At 39.0% G+C, this 21846-nt stretch overlaps 1 protein-coding gene across 1 annotated transcript in view; it reads right to left on the minus strand.

The window, feature by feature from the left end:
- vwa5b1 (von Willebrand factor A domain containing 5B1) overlaps positions 1-21846 on the minus strand; it is a 54180-nt gene that overhangs the window by 16286 nt on the left and 16048 nt on the right. The window contains exons 7-13 of the mRNA XM_066671445.1: positions 18497-18621; positions 14813-14989; positions 11696-11806; positions 10016-10218; positions 6264-6378; positions 4869-5054; positions 362-563 (exon numbers count right to left, since the gene is read on the minus strand). Coding sequence (XP_066527542.1) covers positions 362-563; positions 4869-5054; positions 6264-6378; positions 10016-10218; positions 11696-11806; positions 14813-14989; positions 18497-18621 — 1119 coding nt within the window. The remainder of the gene's footprint in view (positions 1-361; positions 564-4868; positions 5055-6263; positions 6379-10015; positions 10219-11695; positions 11807-14812; positions 14990-18496; positions 18622-21846) is intronic.

Here is a 21846-nt window from a genome sequence, read left to right on the forward strand (position 1 = left end):
TTTTATTCAAAACAGCATGTGTACCGCTCTGTGATTGGTCACACCTCTGAATGTTGAGGTTTATAATTTGATTTGTATCAAACAATGCATTGAAAAAACGAGAATATCAACTAAAACCTGTGTTGAAAGGCTGGGTGTGCCACTGCAGTTCTATAAGGAACTGTTCATTTTGGACCTTCAAACTATTACGGGTAAAAAAAAATGATTCTAAAACTGCTGTGGACACATACACATGCCTCTTATTGTGTAAATGGATTTACCTTTCTTTGACAAAAGCGGTCCTTCTTTTTGGTGCTAAAGTAGGCCTGTAAGGCGGTAACATTTTGTAACTGGGTTCTGTCTTAAAGGTATGTATTGTTACCAATGATTTCCTGTTCTGTAGTGACGGGGCTGCTTTCAGACTTGGGGTTGTTGTAAACATCAAACACTGCAGTGACTGCTGCATCCGTGGGAGGGCCTTGTCCATCAGAGCCGCTTTTCCCAGGCTCCTCCTCCTGTGAGTGGTAGAACACAGAGCTGGCCGACTCATTGGAGCGCATCATACTGTAACGCCGCCGCTTATCCTGGAAAAAGGACAAACAGTGGCCATTAACTCTGCGTGCGTCTGAAGATCTACCACATTTCAGAGTTGGCTACAGCTTCTTGAAGACCCACTGCTGATATATATATATATATATATATATAATTATTTCTTTTAGAAGACTTTGATTTGTTGGATGAGGTGTGTAGGGAGAAAAGACAGAAATTTGAAAGATAAAAATGGAAGATAAAATTTGATGAAATTAACGTCTTAATATTTTATTTTGGCCAATTCAGAGCAATATTTCAATTTTTCAGAATTTCTTGTGCTCCTTCTCCAGCACTCTTCACACTTCCTTATTTTGGACACTTTTTACACTTTAAACCTAAGATAAGATATTTTTGACAAAGCACACTGTGCGTATTAAGCATGTTCAGATAGCAATATTTAAGTCAAAATCAATGTTTTAACAAAAAAATATAATTATAAACAATGTATTTGTAGCAACATTGGAGCCTTTATCCACAGGAAGTTATGGATAAAGAAGTTATTCCACCAACAGGATGACAAATTATTGCCATTGTATTAATTAAAACAGCGTATTAGATTAACTATGATAGCTTTATCTATGTGTGTGTGTGTGTGTATATATGGTTATGTGTAAAACTACTAGTGAAAAAAATATTCATAAAGAGCATTATTATTTCATGGCTACTGTGGAACTTATAAGAAGTGAGATTCGACTGTAAATATGGGTTACTTTATTGTTATAGAGTTTTTCTCTATTCCTTGAAACATTTTTAAGCAAAGTTTGACATTGGGTAAATGTTAATGAGACTTCTTGACATTTATTTGAATAAAATGTTGTACATGGTACGTGTCAAGAGGAATGGCTGACTGAGTGAAGTGAAAGGGAATATGCAAAACTAATAGAGTGTGCTTGACAGTGGAAGTAAGTGTCCTTGAAGCACTGGTCTTCAATCCCAGTGCTGGGATTTGAACTCACAAAGGGCCTGTTAATTAGCTGATGAGCTGAATGTGTATTAGTGAAGGGAAAACACCAAACTGTGCAGTTTCCCAGCTGTGGAATAACCTTCTGGCCTTTGTGCCGAGTCTCAGACACAGTTACAGTTAAAAGTGAAACTGAGTGCAGCACTGTTTAATGATTTCTCAGCTCAATAACTACTCTTGGTACATATTTGTTAACGTTGAATCAGATGTGTTTAAGCAGAAAGAATCACGGAATATTGCAGGAATATGGCCTTTAAAATACTCACAGACGGATTGTTGTGAAAACAGAGCTTGTATAATCTTGACATTAAAGTATTAAATAAAAAGGCACATTTTAGAAGAGCTGCACTGTGTTCTTTTTCATTTTTTGGCGATCAACAGCATCATAATGGACCACTTGCACAATATACAGTGCCTTATGTACGCTTTCCGAACGACACGGCTGTTTAAGGAGTGGAAAGAAGTGAAAAGTCACAGCGGAGAACTTGGCTGACGACAAGCAAAGAACAACAAAACTGAGTTGAGCTAACTGCCGCCCTCATAAACTTCACTGTGCCCTTTTTCATTTTTCCCGTGGACAACTTGCATAGCTAGCTAGCAACAGATAACGCTGCTATAACTAAATCAAATACAATTAAATATTTGAAAAATTAAAACAACAAATGCTATAAAATACACTACTATAATAAAAACATTAATTAGAAACAGACTATTTACAAAATCATTATAAACTAATAAAACAGATGAGGAGATGTGAATGGTCAGTGTGTAATTGTTGCAAGTGGTGGTAAACAGACTTGTCGTTCAGAAAGCAGACATTGGTCACGGTACGTATCATATACAAGCTTCAGTAATTGTCTTATCTCACTTTTAGGTTTGTTTTAGTGTGTATTTGTGTAGTTTATGGTGTTTCCCACCATTCACAGGGTAATTAATCTGACCACACCGTCCCTGCACGTGTCTCTGAGTAGTTACTTAAAATACCTCTGGTTTTGCTTAAAGTTTAATTACTCCACAAAGCACAGTAAGTCATAAAGTAAAGATGTGTGCACTCACATAATGCATGATATGTCAAAAAATATATTTAGTGAGCTGTAGGTTCAGGTTTCCTTGTGGAATAAGCATCTAATTCTGTGATGTGCACTACGTAGGCAGTATGGTGCTACGCTGGGATGTGGCCAGAGCTCCTCAACTTACTGACACAAAGCTCTGATCACAAATGTATAGCGGATAAATGGGTCAGTGATCCATACTTATATTTCTTTTATTTTAATATCTAAATGAGGCCTAAACGTGTTTACAGAAACAATAAAACAATTTAAATCACAGTTTGTATTTGAGTTATTTGTTTGAGTAATGAGTAGGTCCCCAGTATTGTGGCTATACTCTTTAAAGTAATAAAAACAACGACAACTCTGTGTGCAGATGTCCAGATTTTTGGCTGCTCCAGTTAAATAAAAGCACATGAAAAGTTATTTCTGTGGCTCCTGTTTCTGCACAATTCTACTATATCACTTTCCTGTTATTGTCTTTTCTGTTTGTTTTGTGTCAAACCTTATTGGATTAAAGCCTTGCATTCTGTTATATTTGTCTCAACATCCTTCAGCCATGCTGAGGTGATTACCAGGCTCCAATACCTTCATGCTCTGATGCTGCGTAATACTCTGGCCTGCTCTGACCTTTCCAGAGTCTTTAATCAATGTCTGTCCTACAACCTCCATGGCCGTGTCATCTTCATGTTCCCAGCAAGCCAAAATGGGCCTTTAGGAGCCTCAGGAAACTGAGAGATATGATTCTATATCTGTCCAAACACCAATAAAGCTCACAACAAGTTTCATTCACCTACATCACACTTACATTAACAATTAATGAACTCTGAATAAGATGATTAAATGCCATACATCTAAACATTCTTCTGCTTCATATCTCTAACATTCTGTATATGCACTGGGGTGGTAGCCCTCATTTTCTTGAGTGGAAGTTTAAAAGAAAGTACATCTTACAATAAAGAAAGACTCCTGCAAACTCTATATAGAAAGAAAACACATTAGTAAACAGGCAATACATTATGCTACATTTTAGTTCTAAAGCACTACTAAGCAACCATCATTGCTCTTGCAACTTTTTGCAAGTTGCTCTGATGCTATACACTTTCTGTGTTTCCAGTTGCCAAAAAATCCATGTTATGAAAAGATTTGACACAGGAAACCCCTAAGAAGGTGAATGTTGTATAACCTTGTGTACACACAACAGGACCCTAAGACCTTTAGAGAGTACATTTACACTGTTTCTAAAAAAAAAACCCACTAGCACAAAAATGTCCCTGTACAATTCTTCATTCATTATCTGTAACCGCGTATCCAATTCAGGGTTGCGGTGGGTCCAGAGCCTACCTGGAATCATTGCGCGCAAGGCAGGAATACACCCTGGAGGGGGCGCCAGTCCTTCACAGGGCAACACACACACATTCAGACACTTTGGAGTCACCAATCCACCTACCAACGTTTGTTTTTGGACCGTGGGAGGAAACCGGAGCACCCGGAGGAAACCCACGCGGACACAGGGAGAACACACCAACTCCTCACAGACAGTCACCCGGAGCGGGAATCAAACCCACAACCTCCAGGCCCCTGGAGCTGTGTGACTGCGACATGAACAGTACAGGCTGCTCTGTACAGTTCTTTACTTTTTACAATCATTAACATTAGTCTTATTTCTTACATTTCCAATACACTATCCAAAAACATTTGTTTAATTTCACCACCAAAAACGTAATCTGAGACTTTAATTCAACTATTTGGTGCTTAGACCTGGATTTCTGAAAAGAAGCTGGAGGACTATTATAAAAATATTCCTGTAAGAATAAAATTTGAACTGAAGAGCATTTAACAGTCCTCCCAGTGCAAATATGTGCACCCTGTTAATGACTACTCTGTTTTCTATCATGCATAAACAAGGAGGTTTTCTTTATTGTTGAATGCACCCAGATTGCAGTTCAGACCTGTATAAGTGCTTGTTATGAAATAGTTTAAACCAAATAATTATAAGATGCTCAAAAAACAGGAATTCTTATGTTCATATGAATTTTTTTAACAAATAAAATAAATGTTACAACAGCTTTGAGAAGACTCATGAATGACAGACAGCAATAATGATAACATGCTATTGTTGTTACTCCCAATAGCTCTGACAACTAAGGGTTAATAGTATATAAATAACTGTTATGTTCTTCCACCTTGGAGTCAAAGAGGGATCCAGGTGCACATTTATTGCTCTCAGTTGGAGAGCATACACTATTGTGGGAGGTTTTTATTATGCTCTGCTGGAGTGTACTTACTGATTTGGGGTTGGGGTGATAGCGGGTGGTGTCACACACCACGCTGTAGCCAATCAGCCGGTCACCAGCAAAGAGATAATTTGTCCCCACCGGAGACAGTAAAACCTCCTTAGTCTCTGGGTACAGCCATTCAGTAGTGATGTCACTCAGTACAGGAGCCATTGACTTCTTCAAGCACTTAATCATCTGCAAAGACACATAAGCAAACAAGAGGCAAATGTAGTTTACTTATGGTCTTACAAGATGAGATTGACTTCAAATGGTTGTCACCATGGAAAACAAACATGTGTGTCTGGAACTAGATCATTGGGGGAGGGAGAAACGTGTGTGTGTATATATATATATATATATATATATATTATTTTTTCCCTCCCAGTGTGTTAAATTTAGCAAATAAACCATAGCAAACAGTAAAATCTACAGCTCCATTAATCACTCTGGACTACGGACAGATTCTTTTTTTAATTAGCTGAAAATATCCTATGTTAGAGATTTGATGGGTATCATTGAATATATCACTGATAATGTGGCCATGATCTTCATCGTTAAAGGTCATGCCATTAATGCGATACTCCTTATCTATTTATAATAAGACATAATATAAGGCTTTTGTGTCCTACTGTAGTTGGCCACATCTATAGATATCAGAATAGACAGTACAGACAGTCAAATATAAACAACTGTCACGGCTATATAAAATACAATAAACAATAATGACAAAAACATGTAAAACATATTTAATGTCAACATTACAATGATTAGAAAATAATAATAATAATAATAATAATAATAATAATAATAATAGGTATTAAACAGAAAAATTATATGTCAAAAAATTCTAGGAGCTCCACATCCAGTGTTACATTATTAATATTATTTAAGATAAAGATGGTGAATGAGTTGAGTCCATGAAATTTGACAATTTAGAAATGATTGTAATCTCTTTTAGTAACACAGTTTTAGTATAAATTTAAAAAATTAAACATGAGACAATTGGCAGATGCAATTGTTTAGCAGAAATATTTGCCTCTTGTTTGATTCAGACAAATAGAGTCTATAAATTATGGTGTAGTCATAATCTTTTTAGAATAATTGTATTCATGTGTCTGAAACCAAATTGGTTTCATATCTTTAAAAACAGTGATTCTACACATTGGAATTGAACTGTAGACTGACAATAAGATTCTACAGATTCTGAGAAAGAAAAGGAAAATTATCTGTGCTGTGTAGTTTCAACACGTATTCAAATTTATATTTTAACTAAGCAGAATGAATTGTTAATTGCTAATAGGTGTGACCACTGCAATTTATATCCTGCTCTAATTGCATGGCGGTGACATTGTGATTAGTTGGCTGTCATGGTCGGAGGATAAACATGTCAGTGAGAATGAAAACCTTGGGCTGCAGTCTCTCTCCTTCTGCCAGGAACTCAGCGGTGCCCCTGGAAACTGCTGAGAGACCCTCAATGAGCCGTCTGCATGCCCCCTGCCCAATACCAAACGTGTAGCACCTGAAAAACATGTACACACATTTAGTTGTTTTTCTTAATGAAGATAAGTTCTCAATTAACAAACACTTAAGGCCTTTTCCTGCACATTTTAGTTCATGTAGTACTTATATTTATTGGCTGAGAAACAAAATTAAACATACATTTAAAAAATAAATAAATTCTTGAACTTATGTAATAACATAATTTTGGGAGTAGAATCATGTCCAAACTCCTCCCCTCAGCCTTATATTTTCCATGCAAACTCCATGGCGTCATACGCATTCCAAAGTCACCCTGAACTCTTCCAAAAACATCTGAGTTCACCTCCCCATTTCATCCTTTACGGGCGTGGTCAGAAATAGCACAATAATATTTATTAATATATTTATGAGTAATTAAATTAATATTAATAATAATGTTGTACAGACTACATCTACGTTTATTCCCATATGTTTTTATTAAAGCAAGTAAACTGTTATAAATAATTTTATATTAAGTTGGGCAGATGTCATTTCACCCGGAGCACTCGGGTTGATGATATTACTATAAAATCACCTGTAGAACAACTTCAGGACCCCTAGTGATCATTCCTCAGGATGTATGAAAATCAAGTAGCACAATATGATTTTTTCCTGGTTTAAATTTGCCTGCAGAGGAGTCATGGTACGTGCATTTCCGAACATTTCCGAAATGGAAAATGAGGGGCTAACATGGATGGACATTACACACAATGAGGGTGGAAATTACAGCAGAACCACCTGCATCATACACGCAATAACTGCTTCCATTAAATAAACAATAACAACATACACATGTACTGCAGGGCATGGTGGAGGAATGTTTCCATGGCCAAGACACCACCACTGACATGTGGAGATATTGGTGGAAGCCTCAAAATAAACACAAAGCTTGGCTTGTGATATTATGTGTGTATATGGATGAACAGCAAGAGCACACTGAAAACCTGATTAAAAACAAAATCACCTTGAGCTTCCTGATCTCTCCACAGACAATATCTACTTCCCTACAGACTGTTGCTTTATTAGTAGAGATATTTGGAGAGTGGACCACTTTCAGGAAGTCAAAAGGATAATTAGTTGTTTTTTCTCTCTAATATTTCCTGTGCTATGGAATATGTCTGTTTTTTTTATCATTGATCTCATTAGATTTGCTGATTAAAATGTGGAAGCTGTGAACTGCTACCTCTAGCACTATCCACCACATCTGGGGCAGCTCATGCATATCAGATGAAGGCTGAATGATTAAGGGCTCAGCTCAACCTTTAACATTGTCGCTAACATCTGCAGGACAGCGAGCTGGAGATTCATTGCTGTTGGGAAACATACATTGGACATCTCTGCACATCCTTAATGAAATCACACAATGGTATTCAGCCTTTAAAAAAGAGGACAAAATACCAGCAGTACTGACAAGAAATAAGAGCTAAAACCTATAGTAATAACTGGCTAATTTACATCAGTACAGTATCAGTGGCAGTATCAATAAACAGCATTTTCAAGTGTAAACAAGCGCATTATAAAATCTCATAAAGAAAACCGCATAAAATCAACCTTAAATTTCATAGTGCTTCCCCTTTGACACATGTGTCATGTAAGGGTTAGGTCGAGGGACAAGGAACAGAGATGGAGGTGAGTACAGGGAATAATTTAATGAAATAAATAGGACACAAACAAAGACAAGATACAAGAGAAAGATGCAAGTACCAAAAGTAAAAATAATGACTTAGAGCAAAACAAATAAAGGAAACTATAAAAACTAGTGACAAGAAAAGAACAAGAGGGTAACTAAGACAAACAAAACTAGAGGCTAAAGACAGGACATGGAGGATAAACACAGGTCTAAATAGCTAAGCGTTGAATAAAAAAACTAAACATAAAACTAAAAGACTAAACAGAACAAACACAGAAACAAGAAGCATAGACTGGAGACTGATGAATGACCAACAAACAGGAAACACAGACACGGGCTATAAAAAGACTCCTCGCGATAAACCTGTGAACTAATCAAGTCACATGACACTAGAAATATGAGTGAAGGGTAATCACATGACAGGGAAACAAGCAGGGAATCAGACACACTTGTCACGTGACAAGGGTAGCACAAACAGGAAACAAAACCAAGCAGAACACAACAAAACCAGGCACATGTTACAATATTCAGGCCAAAATCCAAATTCACCCATTGCACTAGTGTATCTACTCCTCTCCTACACGATACTAAACTATATAAGTCTTTAGAGTTAGACTTTCCAGTTTAAGATGTCAAACCTTGTTATGGTATATCTTGAAGAGTTATATGGAAGGAAACTCTGAAGACAAAATCTACACTATGTTCGTTGTGAATATTAAATTGTTAGATATTTTAGTTTTATTAGTTAATATAAGTATTAGTTAATACTTAAAATTTCTTTAGGAAATATCTTTAACATATTTTATTAAAATGTACCAAAAAAAGATGCCATATAGCATAACATGTAGCATTTACTCTTAGAAAAATTTCAGTATATAATAGTAGTAATATGATCTCATTACATTCCACCTCAGAACGTCATCTAATCTTGAATCACACAAGATATTCAAACATGCTCTCAGGATGCCTTGTGTCAAAAAAACAACAACCTGTGCTACTTTCTCATAATTCAGACAATGTGTCGTAACCTAGGGGGGGAACACCTGCTGTCCATCAGTGAGAGAACTGTGGGTGACTACAGTGGGAAGTGTAAAACTTACAGGGGTTGGACAATGAAACTGAAACACCTGGTTTTAGACCACAATAATTTATAAGTATGGTACAGGGCCTCTTTTTGCGGCCAATACAGCTTCAATTCATCTTGGGAATGACATATACAAGTCCTGCACAGTGGTCAGAGGGATTGTAAGCCATTCTTCTTGCAGGATATTGGCCAGGTCTCTTTGTGATGCTGGTGGAGGAAAACGTTTCCTGACTCGCTCCTCCAAAACACCCCAAAGTGGCTCAATAATATTAAGATCTGGTGACTGTGCAGGCCATGGGAGATGTTCAACTTCACTTTCATGTTCATCAAACCAATCTTTCACCAGTCTTGCTGTGTGTATTGGTGCATTGTCGTCCTGATACACGGCACCGCCTTCAGGACACAATGTTTGAACCATTGGATGCACATAGTCTTACTGGTGCAATGTGCAGTTAATGAAGATTGGCCACCAGGCTGCTCCAATTTAGCCATGACACCTCCCACACTACAGTGACAGGGGTTTCAGCTTCATTGTCTAACCCCTGTACACTTACTTTGTTCTGTACCACATATTCACTTATATGTACAAGTATCATTCAGTCATCTGGATGTAGACACAAACCATTTTACAGGCTTGCCATATACTAGATATTCTGATTAGATAACATATTCAACTATCATTCTCTGACAGTTATTAGGCTTTTTCACACTCATTGCACTACACTGAAATCACTGTGTATTGGTAGAATAGATAAGCATATCTTACTTTTTGCTCCTTAATTGTTTTATCACTTACTGCATTTGTGGGTGAGGACATATTAATTTGGCTCTTACACTCAACCTAATTGAATACTGAATCAAATCCCTCACTGATTCATTTTTTAAGTACACACTGTGATGTAAAAACAGTCAGAAAATGTGTACCTGATGAACCGAGCATGACTGCGCACCAGTTCGATAACCTTCCCCGTGTTGCTGACTGCTCCGTCAGTCAAGAGGAAGAGCAGCCGAGGATGACCACGCTGAACAGGCTGCCTCAGGATCCAATTCAGTGGGGCCAGGAGGTTTGTGCCACCCATGTCCGCCCGGATCTTCTTCATATAATCACAAGCTGCTGCTAAACTTTCCTGTAAAGGAAGTGAAGGGCAGCTAGCATGATGTTGCTTAATGCGTCATGGTCCTGGGTCGTTTATTACCTTGTCTGACTTATGTTAGATTTAAGGTCAAATCTATCCATTCTGGTTAAGTCTGGTTGAGATTGAGTTTATAAAGTTAATTGAGTTAACTAATTATTTGCAGTAATGATTTGGTAAATAAATAAAGAATTCATACATATTCCTCTAAGACTAAGTCAGTTTAGATGATGGCTGCTACTACTGCTTCTATTTGATGTACTGTTGACTTGTTCTTACTATTTTTATAGAAAACAGTATGTCATACAGTGGCATAAGAAACCACATAAGTCACATGCAGTTTGATACTAACTGATATTTATTAGCTTGTTAGCTTTTAATGATTCAGGCTGTATTGTGTCGTAAGTATTCAGGGTCATGCAGATGTTAATTCCAGACTTAGGCAGCTAACTGAAAAGAAATCTTCATATTCAGTTTCCATCGGTCCTGGTCAACTCTATTTGGAGTAAAAGAACAAATTACACGTTTACTGGAACAATGAGAAGTCTGCTCATAAATAGAGCAGTGTATGTCAATAATAAGGCAGTGCAGGTTGTGATTATAGCTTGATTTGAATGGCTGAAATGCTATTGACCTTGATGTAAGTGTGGATTTGTAAAGCCTCTCTGTCCTTTTCTCTGGTGCTGATGAAAACACTCCTGCTAATGAAAAGAGACCTGCTCTGATTTTGCTTGAGTATATGACTCATTTTACAAAATATAATGATCAAATAATGTGTTTCATTATAAAATGGTGGATGGAACCACATTACAGTGATTTAAGGGAGTCGATTTACCGCCGATTTAAGTTCTTTAAAAAAGCACATGCTACATTTGATCAGGAACTCAGTCCTGCCCTGTTCATGAAATATGCCGAATTTGTGAATGATGTCACAAGAGCACTACTGTTAAGTATACGTTTTGCCTTTATTTTTCAAACCCTTTTTTAGCACCTTTGCGACACGCCTCAGATCTGGAAAAAACACGCAGGTGTTTGTGCCTACCCTTTCACTGTGAAAAGGCAGTTCAGTGGTATGGATCTAAAAGGATATGGAGCTGACAAAAAAAAGCAGTTAGTCAGAAAAGAAAAGAAATAGAACAAAACAGACTAGACCGGCTGAATCAACCTGCTGATAATGTTATCAGAAAAAGGACTGGTCCCCTCAGAGCCCAGACCACTGCATCACTGGATGTCATGAGAAGCAGAAAATACAATCAACTTCTCAGGCTGAACTTAATAGGAAATATATATACCAGACATCTTTGAAATACTAAAATCACGTCTACTGAAACACACACACACACAAATACATGCATTTAAATAAAAAGAAAATACAAACTAGAACACCAAACGTTATTTGTGGGTCAGAATGAGAGCAGGAGAGGCTGTGGTGAAGTGACTGCACTGTGGTGCCTCCTGGAGGGTGCCATACCTCATCGTAGCTCTGACTGGTGGCAAACAGAGTTTTGAATGTGGAGCCAAAGCCAATAATATTGAACAAGCAGGCAGGGAAGAGGCTTTTCAGAATCACCACCATGGCATCCTGAAACACAGTACAGAAATAGGAGAGAGAGGAAGGGAAAGAGAAGAGAAGAAGCTAAACCTGAAAAGAGAGGGTACAAAAGGAGGCTGGAGGAGGACAGCAGGGTCTGAGAAAAGGTCATGAAAAAAAACCCTCTTTATACTGTAACACACAAGAAATAATATGAAATGCCTACGTTTTCTACGTGTGGCTGTTTTAAGAAACACCTTTCATACAGATCCACCGATGTACATTAGTACAACCATGTTTCATCTGCTGCACAATTTAAAGGCTAGTAGCATGTGTTTAGGATGAAGCCAATACCAGGTATTTGGAATCGAGTACCATCGTATATTGGAGGTTGTACAAAATTTAATCCTATCCCATCGTGAACCAAAAACAGCCTGAAATAATACTCACTCAATGTGTGTGAGGTCATGTTTTTAGCTGTGTATTTTATTCTATGGGGTAGTGGCAGTTTTTATGAACAGTGTAGCTATGGGTGAAGTGTCCAGTGCCCTAAGGTATCTGATTGTTCTCAAATCATTCATTCATTGTCTGTAACTGTCACTGGGCACTTGGTGGAAACACACCCTGGAGGGGGTGCCAGTCACTCCCAGGGCAACATACACTCACATCTGTGGGCACTCTTGAGTAGCCAATCCACTGGAGCTGTGTGACAGTGACACTACCTGTTTGGCCACCGTGCAACAGTGCAAATAAAATATTTTGTTCATAGTCATTCATCTTCTGTAATCTCTTCATTATGATGTCTCCAGTTTCTATGAATCAATAAGCTCAAGGCATCTCGCACACACACCGACCCAGTCCCTTGCACACTCACACCTGTGCACAATTTCACACAATCCTCATGTCAATATGCATTTTTGGAATGTGGGAATAAGCTGGAGGGCCCAGAGGAATTGAATAAGAGGCAAGGATCAAACCCAGGACTCTGAGGCTCTGGAGGTGTGTGACAGTGACAGTACCCTTGGCCTTGAGGGTAGAGAAGTGAGCTCAGGACCGGAAGTTCACCAGTTCAGTCCCCAGGACTGGGAGGAAAAATGGGGAGGGGGTAAGTAAAAGAACTACAAGTTCTCTTCCTTCAGTCTCCATGGTTGGAGAGCCCTTGAGCCAGGCTATAGCTATAGCTGGAACCCGATTCTCATGTGTGTGGAGGAGGGGGTGCTCACTGTCCCTAGTGTGTGTGTGCAAATACTTGCTTGCTATTACGGGTGTTCACTACCATGAATGGGTTAAATGCAAGGACTCCTCAAGGCAATAATTAAAGTAACATTTCTTCATTTCCTCATGACATTCTCCCATTATATATTAATAAGACTAATGTATTAGTGTAGGGGGTTGGCATTCACATCATAATGATGTGTCAAGGTTACACAAAATGGCAGACAACATTTTATAACAGAAGAACGTGGCCCATAGATGCACTTACATTTGTAAGTTTGTTATTGTTTCTTTAGCATGTGGAGATCATTCACGGTTCATTCTCGCAAGTCAGATTATCCTTAAGTTATTCATACTATAAATCTTCTAGTTTTGCGAGTGTAATTTAATATTTTCTGAGCAAAGCACGTACTCAAACCACTGTGACAGGATGACTGAACGTGTAACGTGTAAACATGAACTTGTCTCAAACCTTTTCCCATCTTGTCCCTGCCTGCCCGTGCACAGGGATAAATCCTGGACGGCTGACATTTCTCTGGAGATGGAGCTATCTCTGGGGTCAGGTGTGTTTGTGGGGGGATATGATTGTCATTAGCCGACCCGCTGCTTAAAGGCGGTCTGCTCTGGTGGCTGTGGTGGAGCATCTTCAATCAAAGCCTCAATGAGTCATCGCTGGCTCATGCGTCACACACTCGGCTTCAGCAGGCAGCGCACACTCTGCACAGCATTTAGCGTTTTGCTACCTCACACACACACACCCATATACCCAATCCCAACACGCGTATCAACACTTTTCACTAGCTTTAGACCACCAAATAGACAAGGAATGTTTGAGCTGGTCAAACGAAATGCTCAGACCAACTCAAATATGGCACTTCTCTGCAAACTGTAATACAGCATTTATGTTTATTTGTTGTGGAGGAATAAGGAATGAATTCAGCTACTATAAAGTGGGCACAGACATTCAGTCTTGCACACAGAGAAGAATAAAATGGGACTACAACACCTGCATGAGCTTAAGTAACCATGTCAGTGCCAGGTGTCGACTAGAAGCCCCACAGCACTGGATTGTGAAGCAGTGGAACTGCATTCTGTGGAGCGATGGAACTCCATCCAATACATATTTGTAATCCAGAAATACTAATCCCTCATCAGTATCCAAACTCACTGACATTCATGTGGCAGCCATCAAATCCTCACAGCAATGTTCAAAAATGTAGCAAAAGTCTTTCCAGAAGAAGCTCTTAATGCAGTAAACAATGACAAGCGCTCTCTCTTGATTTCAAATGAACGAGCAGGTGTCTAAACACATTTGGCCATCTGGTCTTTTTCTTAAGGGCTGTGTTTCAGTTTCTTTCATGTCAAGAGTTCTGCATCTTCTATCTAATGTTTCTTTCCCTCTTATGTTCTCTTACATCTGGTTACATCACTGTGAGAATGCACTTGTGTCCTCATCAGTATTCATCTGCCATTTCCAAACTACCTGTAATCGATTTACTTTAGTATCAACAGTGTCCTCTCTTCTCTCTACTACTCCGAGTATGATTGAATTACATGCATCAAATCACTTTTCTAGGGTGGAGAGATATACAGCTTATACTGGTATTCATATCATACAATTCCGCTCTCTGGTGTTAACAGCTCATCTTCATTACAGTCATGGTTTGGATGATATTCTGCTGATTGGCTTCTACATTGAACCCTTTTTCTCAGTTTGCACACGATGTGTATATATGTTCACCTTAGAAAATAACACAGCATGCTCCGCATACTGTCAGAGTAGGTGTCTTAAAAATCCCCACAGACAGCTCAGAGTGAAATGCACAGTATCTGTAAAGTTACCTTCACTCGACTGATGTTGACCCCGCTCATGCTCCCGCTGCGGTCAATAAGGAAGATAAACTCTCCTTGGACCCTCCGGAGGTCAGAGGTCATGGACTGCAGGTCTGGGCAGAAGTTCAGCATGACCACTGGGTTGTGGAGGATGTCCTTGTGGAGCCTCTTATGGATGATATCTACCTACACAGGGCACAGGTTGACCTGTGGTGTGAACTCACAGATGACCCTTGCATACTGTTAACTAAAGCAATGGTTAGCCTTCGCCCAGTCAAAACTCTAGAAACTCGAGATGCTAAAACATATTCTCAGTTCCAAACTTTCTTTAACTATGGCCCTAGTAGGTTTTAACCAGTTAAAAGAGGTGTAAACTCCAAAGTATTTGGTCATTATTGTGTATAAGTTTAAAAAGTTAAAGTAGTAAAATGAGTACAGTACATCAGGAAACCTCCTCATTAAATCATTTGAAGAAACAAATGATAAAAAAAAAAACAATAACCCACATTACGTTTCACTGTAATGTCACAAAGCCTTAATGGCAGACTAGGGTTTAATGCCCTGCCTGGGCAGGATGCTAAAATAATTAGAGTCCTTGAGCAAATAGTGTTGACAACTACAGGGGTTAGACAGTGAAACTGAAACTCCTGTCATTTTAGTGTGGGAGGTTTCATGGCTAAATTGGAGCAGCCTGGTGGCCAATCTTCATTAACTGCACATTGCACCAGTAAGACCATGTGCATCCAATGGTTCAAACATTGTGTCCTGAAGGTGGTGCCGTGTATCAGGACGACGATGCACCAATACACACAGCAAGACTGGTGAAAGATTGGTTTGATGAACATGAAAGTGAAGTTGAACATCTCCCATGGCCTGCACAGTCACCAGATCTAAATATTATTGAGCCACTTTGGGGTGTTTTGGAGGAGCGAGTCAGGAAACGTTTTCCTCCACCAGCATCACGTAGAGACCTGGCCACTATCCTGCAAGAAGAATGGCTTAAAATCTCTCTGACCACTGTGCAGGACTTGTATATGTCATTCCCAAGACAAACTGGTGCTGTATTGGCCGCAAAAGGAGGCCCTACACCATACTAATAAACTATTGTGGTTTCAGTTTCATTGTCTAACCCCTGTACATCTGCATTGGCCACCTCTATAATGTGATTACACTCCATGTTTTTCTGCATATAAGTGTCTAGGAACATATGTCTGCTATTTTTTTTTTCCTGACAACAACGTATTAAATATGTTAACCAGAGATATAACAAACGGTCTATGACTTTTGCATAGTGCTGTATTTTACACTTAAACTTCCTAACACTGTAGAAAAATCAAAGACATTTCCTTTCCAATATGATGGGATTTATGTTTCTCATTGTTCGATGATATGGTTTTAATATTTAGTTTTTGGGTGCGGAAGAATGCAGTTGATTCTCATTAAATAAAAAGGACCAGCCTATTGAATAATTAAATTCTTCCAAACGAACCAAGTAGCAATTACCCTTTCAAGAGATTACGTTCTTTGTCAGTAAATTACGTTTATGTGTTTATGTATTCTAATGCAGCTGGAAGCAGCTAAATGAAATCCAGTTAAATGAATATGCGTAGGGCTCCACATACTCCATTATTAATGGATCTCATATCCCGGCAAATTAGCGCACGCTAAAACTCCTGTGCTCAGAAATTAAAATCTTTTGTGACGATTCCGTTTTTTTTTAATTTCCTTCACAGTTTAAAGCTTTAATTGTCAGTGCAAACATGTCAAAAGAAAAAGGAAAACCCACTCAAGCCCTCTTCTACCTCGCTGCAGGTAGAAACACCAAGACCACTTCGCCAAAGACCTCGGGTGGTTTCCATAGAAACCCCTTTTCATTGCCCATCATTTTTGCAGTTGAATGTTCTCTGCCTCCTGTTGAGGAATAACGGTCACTTAAGGATCTAATTGCAACCTGCCTTTGTGTGAGTCTGCAGAGGAAAATACATCTGCCCTCTCTTCCCTATGAATTACTGTACATAGTGCATTTTAGACCTTTTTACAAAACCTAGTAAACATGATAAACTACAGAACTGTGCGAAAGTCAGAGATCATCCTATCATTTACTCATTTACAGTGAGAATGACCCCCAAACTCTCAGAAAAAAAAAGGTACGGTAGAGGTATATTATTGGTCATTAAAGGTACAAAGGGTGTAAATGTACCTTTAAAGGTACAACAGTGGATTCAGAGTCCAGTTGTGTTCCCTAAAGATACATTACATACTCTTCTCTAGAAGGAGCAGTGAATATTTGTAATCTTTCGTTACAGAACTGTGTAAAATAAAAGTATATAAGTCCTGGAGATCAAATTGGCCCAATTTAGCACAATTTTATAATCTATGATTATAATGGAATAAGGTACAATTATGTTCCCTAATTAAAGGTATGATTATGTACCATTGATGGTACACCCACAATGACAGTTAGAAAAAGCAAAAACATTTCACAGAATCAGATCATTCAACAACTAAAAATAACATACTTTTTCAATACACGCCCTCCTTTTCAAGAGATTACTTTCAGTTTTTCAGTGATACCTCCCCACCTTTAATGTTCATTTTGCTTGCCGTGATCCGAACTACAAACCTTCCCTCACACCTCAGACATCCAGTCTCTATTTGTAGTGCAAATAGTTTTTGGTTTTTTTCTTTTCCAGTATGTGTAGCTATAAAACATCTGTAACTGAGTAAAGGAAACAGATCAGAGATGAAAAGTCAAAAAGTACGTTTGGGAATCCAAGAAGGATGCAGATGTTCTTATAACAGCAGACTGGTCGACCCAGATCCTAGACCTTAATATCACTGAATGTGCTTGGGATGACTTGGATTGTGAGAAACAGAAAATGCAACCACATTCTGAGTCGAAACTTTGAAGTTGAGAACAAATATCCCTCCATATGTCTCTGAGAAACAACTCTCCTGACAATTATGGAAACTGTAAAAGAAGGTAAAGCATGGGCAGAAAATTTAGAAAGTTAAATTTAGCTGTTAAAGCTTCTGTGAAGTATGGTTTCTGTTGTTGCATTTAATGGTTGTTTTGAAAGATAATTAAATTACAGTCTAGTGTATTGTAACTTTAAATGACTTGCTAATTAATATGTAACTTTCCAGTATTTAGTTTGGAAAGATGTTATTCATATTGTTTTAGCACAACATGCGTATAAGAAAAGATATTGTGTGCATCTGAACATGACATGCCAAAAAAAGCAATAATTCAGTCTCACCGCAGCTTGTTTTTATTGAACATCTGCCCTTGGTTTTGCATCCTGCATTTTAAATATGTCTGCACAAAGTTGGCTGTAACTGGCAGACTGTATGAATGCAGAAAGCTTGGCTAAGTTTCTGCTCCCTTCAGGGTTGTGTTTTGTTGCTTGATCATTCAACTCTTGAGTAATGAACTCGTCAGATAAGCTACTAATTATCAGTCCCTTATTGGCATACTACGTCAAATAATCATCAGCTCATTAAGGACATTAGGTGTGTAGCTTCTTCCTTTGTATAAGTCATTTGTCAGTTTCACACATTTGGGCTTCAGCTCTGAAGCCTGGCCACCCGTGTCTCGGTACTTCATTACTGCTGGGGCTGAACGTTAATGAATTGTTTGCCTCTCCCCCCTTAACATGCTTCATCTCCCTCCACACATCACCTCTCGCTTACTTTCTTCTCGTCACTGGAGTCCTTCTTGGTGCCCTTTATATAGTCACTTCTTCCTTTCAGATGTTCATCGTACTCTTCTAGGGTCATGTCCCCGTCTTCAATAAGCACATGGGGCAGGTGTGGCTCTAGAGAAAGCAAAAAAGAAAACAATCAATCTACTTAAAATAGTGTATATGCAAAACATCAAATTCACATAATCCTTTTACCCCAAATATAACCAATCAACTAAGACATGATTGGTGTTAAAACGTTCTTTTTAAGTTTTTAACTGAAGCTACAATGTTAATGTTGCTAACAAGGAACAAAAGGTTACATATGCTTCAAAATATTCGATGCAGTTTGGATTACTTCAATTATTCTTACCGTAAACATATGATTAGACTAGTCTTCGACTTACATTAGCTTTGTAGGTATATAGTCTCACAGTAAACACATCTTGACTGATTGTAAATAGGACAAAGGGGATATTATTTAAATCTAATTTTTTTTGCTTTCCAAATGAATTACTTAATTCCTTAAATAATTTTTCAACACCCCTCAATTTAATCTTTGAGACACAAAGTTATTCAGAATTATGTGCAGTGTCTAGTTAATGTAGCCATTATTAACACCAATTCTAAGCTGTATATTGTGAGCTAGCCATACACCTTGTCATTCACACCACAGTAGAAAGAGATCATCTTCTAGGCCTTCCACCTTTGTGTGGTTCACATGCAGAATGTTCAAATATGTTCACAGCCACCAGTGAAGATTAATCCAAGATGAAATTCTATTCATGGCAAGACTGTGAACAACATAATTACTGGACATATTTGCAAAAGATCGATGCGCTGTTAAAAACTACATTAGCTGAAGCTCCACTGCTACGTTTGGAGAAATGTAGTATATTTGGTTTAGTGGTCTATTGGCCACTTCTCTACTAGTCCACTTTTAAGAGAACCCCTAAGCAGAGAAAAGAGCTGGAGAGAGTGAATTAGTATGTCATTATGTGTGAGTTTTTGCTCGATTATTAGCACTACACACACATGCTGGAGGGGCATGGGAAACAGGGAACAGATTGTCTTGTGTCTCTCCATCTGTAGTCCACAGGAAAACAAGTTCATTCCACAGCAAGGGATATGAATAATTTTGATTAGCTTCATGTTCTTCCTATGATAGGAAAGTCTTAATGCATAGCTATGTTGCATCTGCCTATGTACCATTAACATTCATTCATTATCTGTAACCCTTATCCAGTTCAGAGTCGCGGTGGGTCCGGAGCCTACCTGGAATCATTGGACACAAGGCGGGAATACACCCTGGAGGGGGCGCTAGTCCTTCACAGGGCAACACACATTTTGAGTCGCCAATCCACCTACCAACGTGTGTTTTTGGACTGTGGGAGGAAACCGGAGCACCCGGAGGAAACCCACGTAGACACAGAGAGAACACACCACACTCCTCACAGACAGTCACCCGAAGGAAACCCACGCAGACACAGGGAGAACACACCACACTCCTCACAGACAGTCACCCGGAGGAAACCCACGCAGACACAGGGAGAACACACCACACTGACAGTCACCCGGAGTGGGAATCGAACCCACAACCTCCAGGCCCCTAGAGCTGTGTGACTGCGACACCTACCTGCTGCACCACCGCGCCGCCCTATATCCATTAACATGTTCATATAAAATATATAGTTAGTAAGAACTGGGACAGAAAACCCACTAATTAGCCTGCTACACTCTGACGTCTTACTGAGCAATATCAGAAGCACTTGTTTGTGTAGTTTAAGGCACTGTAAGACATACTGTCATCTGTAATAGTGGACAATTATTTTTTTTTCGTAATGCAATGTATTATTGTAATTCAGAATTCCAACATTCTCCTGCTTTTTTACAAACTAACATTGAAATCACCATCTTAATATCGTCTGAACCAAAACTCACACATGTTTTTAAATACAATATAATCCCCAAGAACAGAACAAATCAATGTATGTGCTTTTGCAGTCCTTTTTTTCCTTGATGGAACTCATAACGAATGTGACGAATATATTCTTCTCACTTGCCATTTGTTGTTGAGTGAAATTAATATTATCATTTTAATAATACATCAAATGAGAGACGAGTATTTGAGAATGTTTATGTTACAAAGATACATTACACAAAACATGCTTTATAAGTTGTACATGTAAAACTTGTTCTGCTTCATTACATTTATTTTTTTATTCATCGTTTATTAAAAACAGCAACTTCCAAATTGTGTGGTACGAACCCTCTATAACGTGTAGGGAATCATAGGTTGATGCTGATACTTCTAGCTAAACATATCAAGATTAAATTGTCTAAATTTGATTTCTTTGAGTGTTCTCCCCGTGTCCGCGTGGGTTTCCTCCGGGTGCTCCGGTTTCCTCCCACAGTCCAAAAACACACATTGGTAGGTGGATTGGCGACTCAAGAAGTGTCCGTAGGTGTGAGTGTGTGAGTGAATGTGTGTGTGTGTGTGTGTGTGTGTCTGTGTTGCCCTGTGAAGGACTGGCGCCCCCTCCAGGGTGTATTCCTGCCTTGCGCCCAATGATTCCAGGTAGGCTCTGGACCCACCGCGACCCTGAACTGGATAAGGGTTACAGATAATGAATGAATGATTTCTTTGATCAAACTTTACACCTTGACAGCATTACAAAGCTGCCAGGTGGAGCAGCAGTGCTGTAAAATTTGCAGGATTAAAATGATATGGTGAGATTCACTGGCATGAAAGAAAAATAGAAAAAAATGACAGTGGATCAAATAAAAAGGCTTGGCTCTCAGCGGGGGAGCCTATTGGCCTTGCCTCTGCATCACACACTCTGCTGGATTTTTGCGAGTCAGGCTGCAGGTCAGTGTTGAGGATGGGAGGTCTGAACCGGCAGATTCATTTCTCCCTCTCTGAGACGAGAGATGGAGGTCAAATATGAGCGAGTGCCGAGGGAGGAGAGCATAATAAAGGGAGAGTAGAAGGCAAGGAAAAAAATAAAAATCTGGCGGCTGCCTGGAGATGTCTGAGCATCTGCCCACACCAAGCAGTGGGGAGAGAGGATACGGAGTGGGGAATGATGTTTCAATAGTTTCAGATCTAATAAACGGCCCACACAAGGCGGGGGTGTGCAGAAGCATTAAGAAGCATTAAGGGGAAGCCTTAAGGCTGCTTGGCTTCCAGAGCGTCTATTGTGCTACAGTGTAGAGAGCACAGTGTTTGTGTGAGAGACTTGTGCTTGTGGGTCTCTTTGTGTCTTCTTTAGGTTTAAGTGCCTGCAGAGATATACCAAAAGCCTGGGTTTATTATGGAATGACGGCTTGTTTGACCATAGGTGGTCAGGAGTTTTACAG

The sequence above is a fragment of the Hoplias malabaricus genome, chromosome 5 (genome assembly GCF_029633855.1).
Source record: "Hoplias malabaricus isolate fHopMal1 chromosome 5, fHopMal1.hap1, whole genome shotgun sequence".
NCBI classification, from domain to species: domain Eukaryota; kingdom Metazoa; phylum Chordata; class Actinopteri; order Characiformes; family Erythrinidae; genus Hoplias; species Hoplias malabaricus.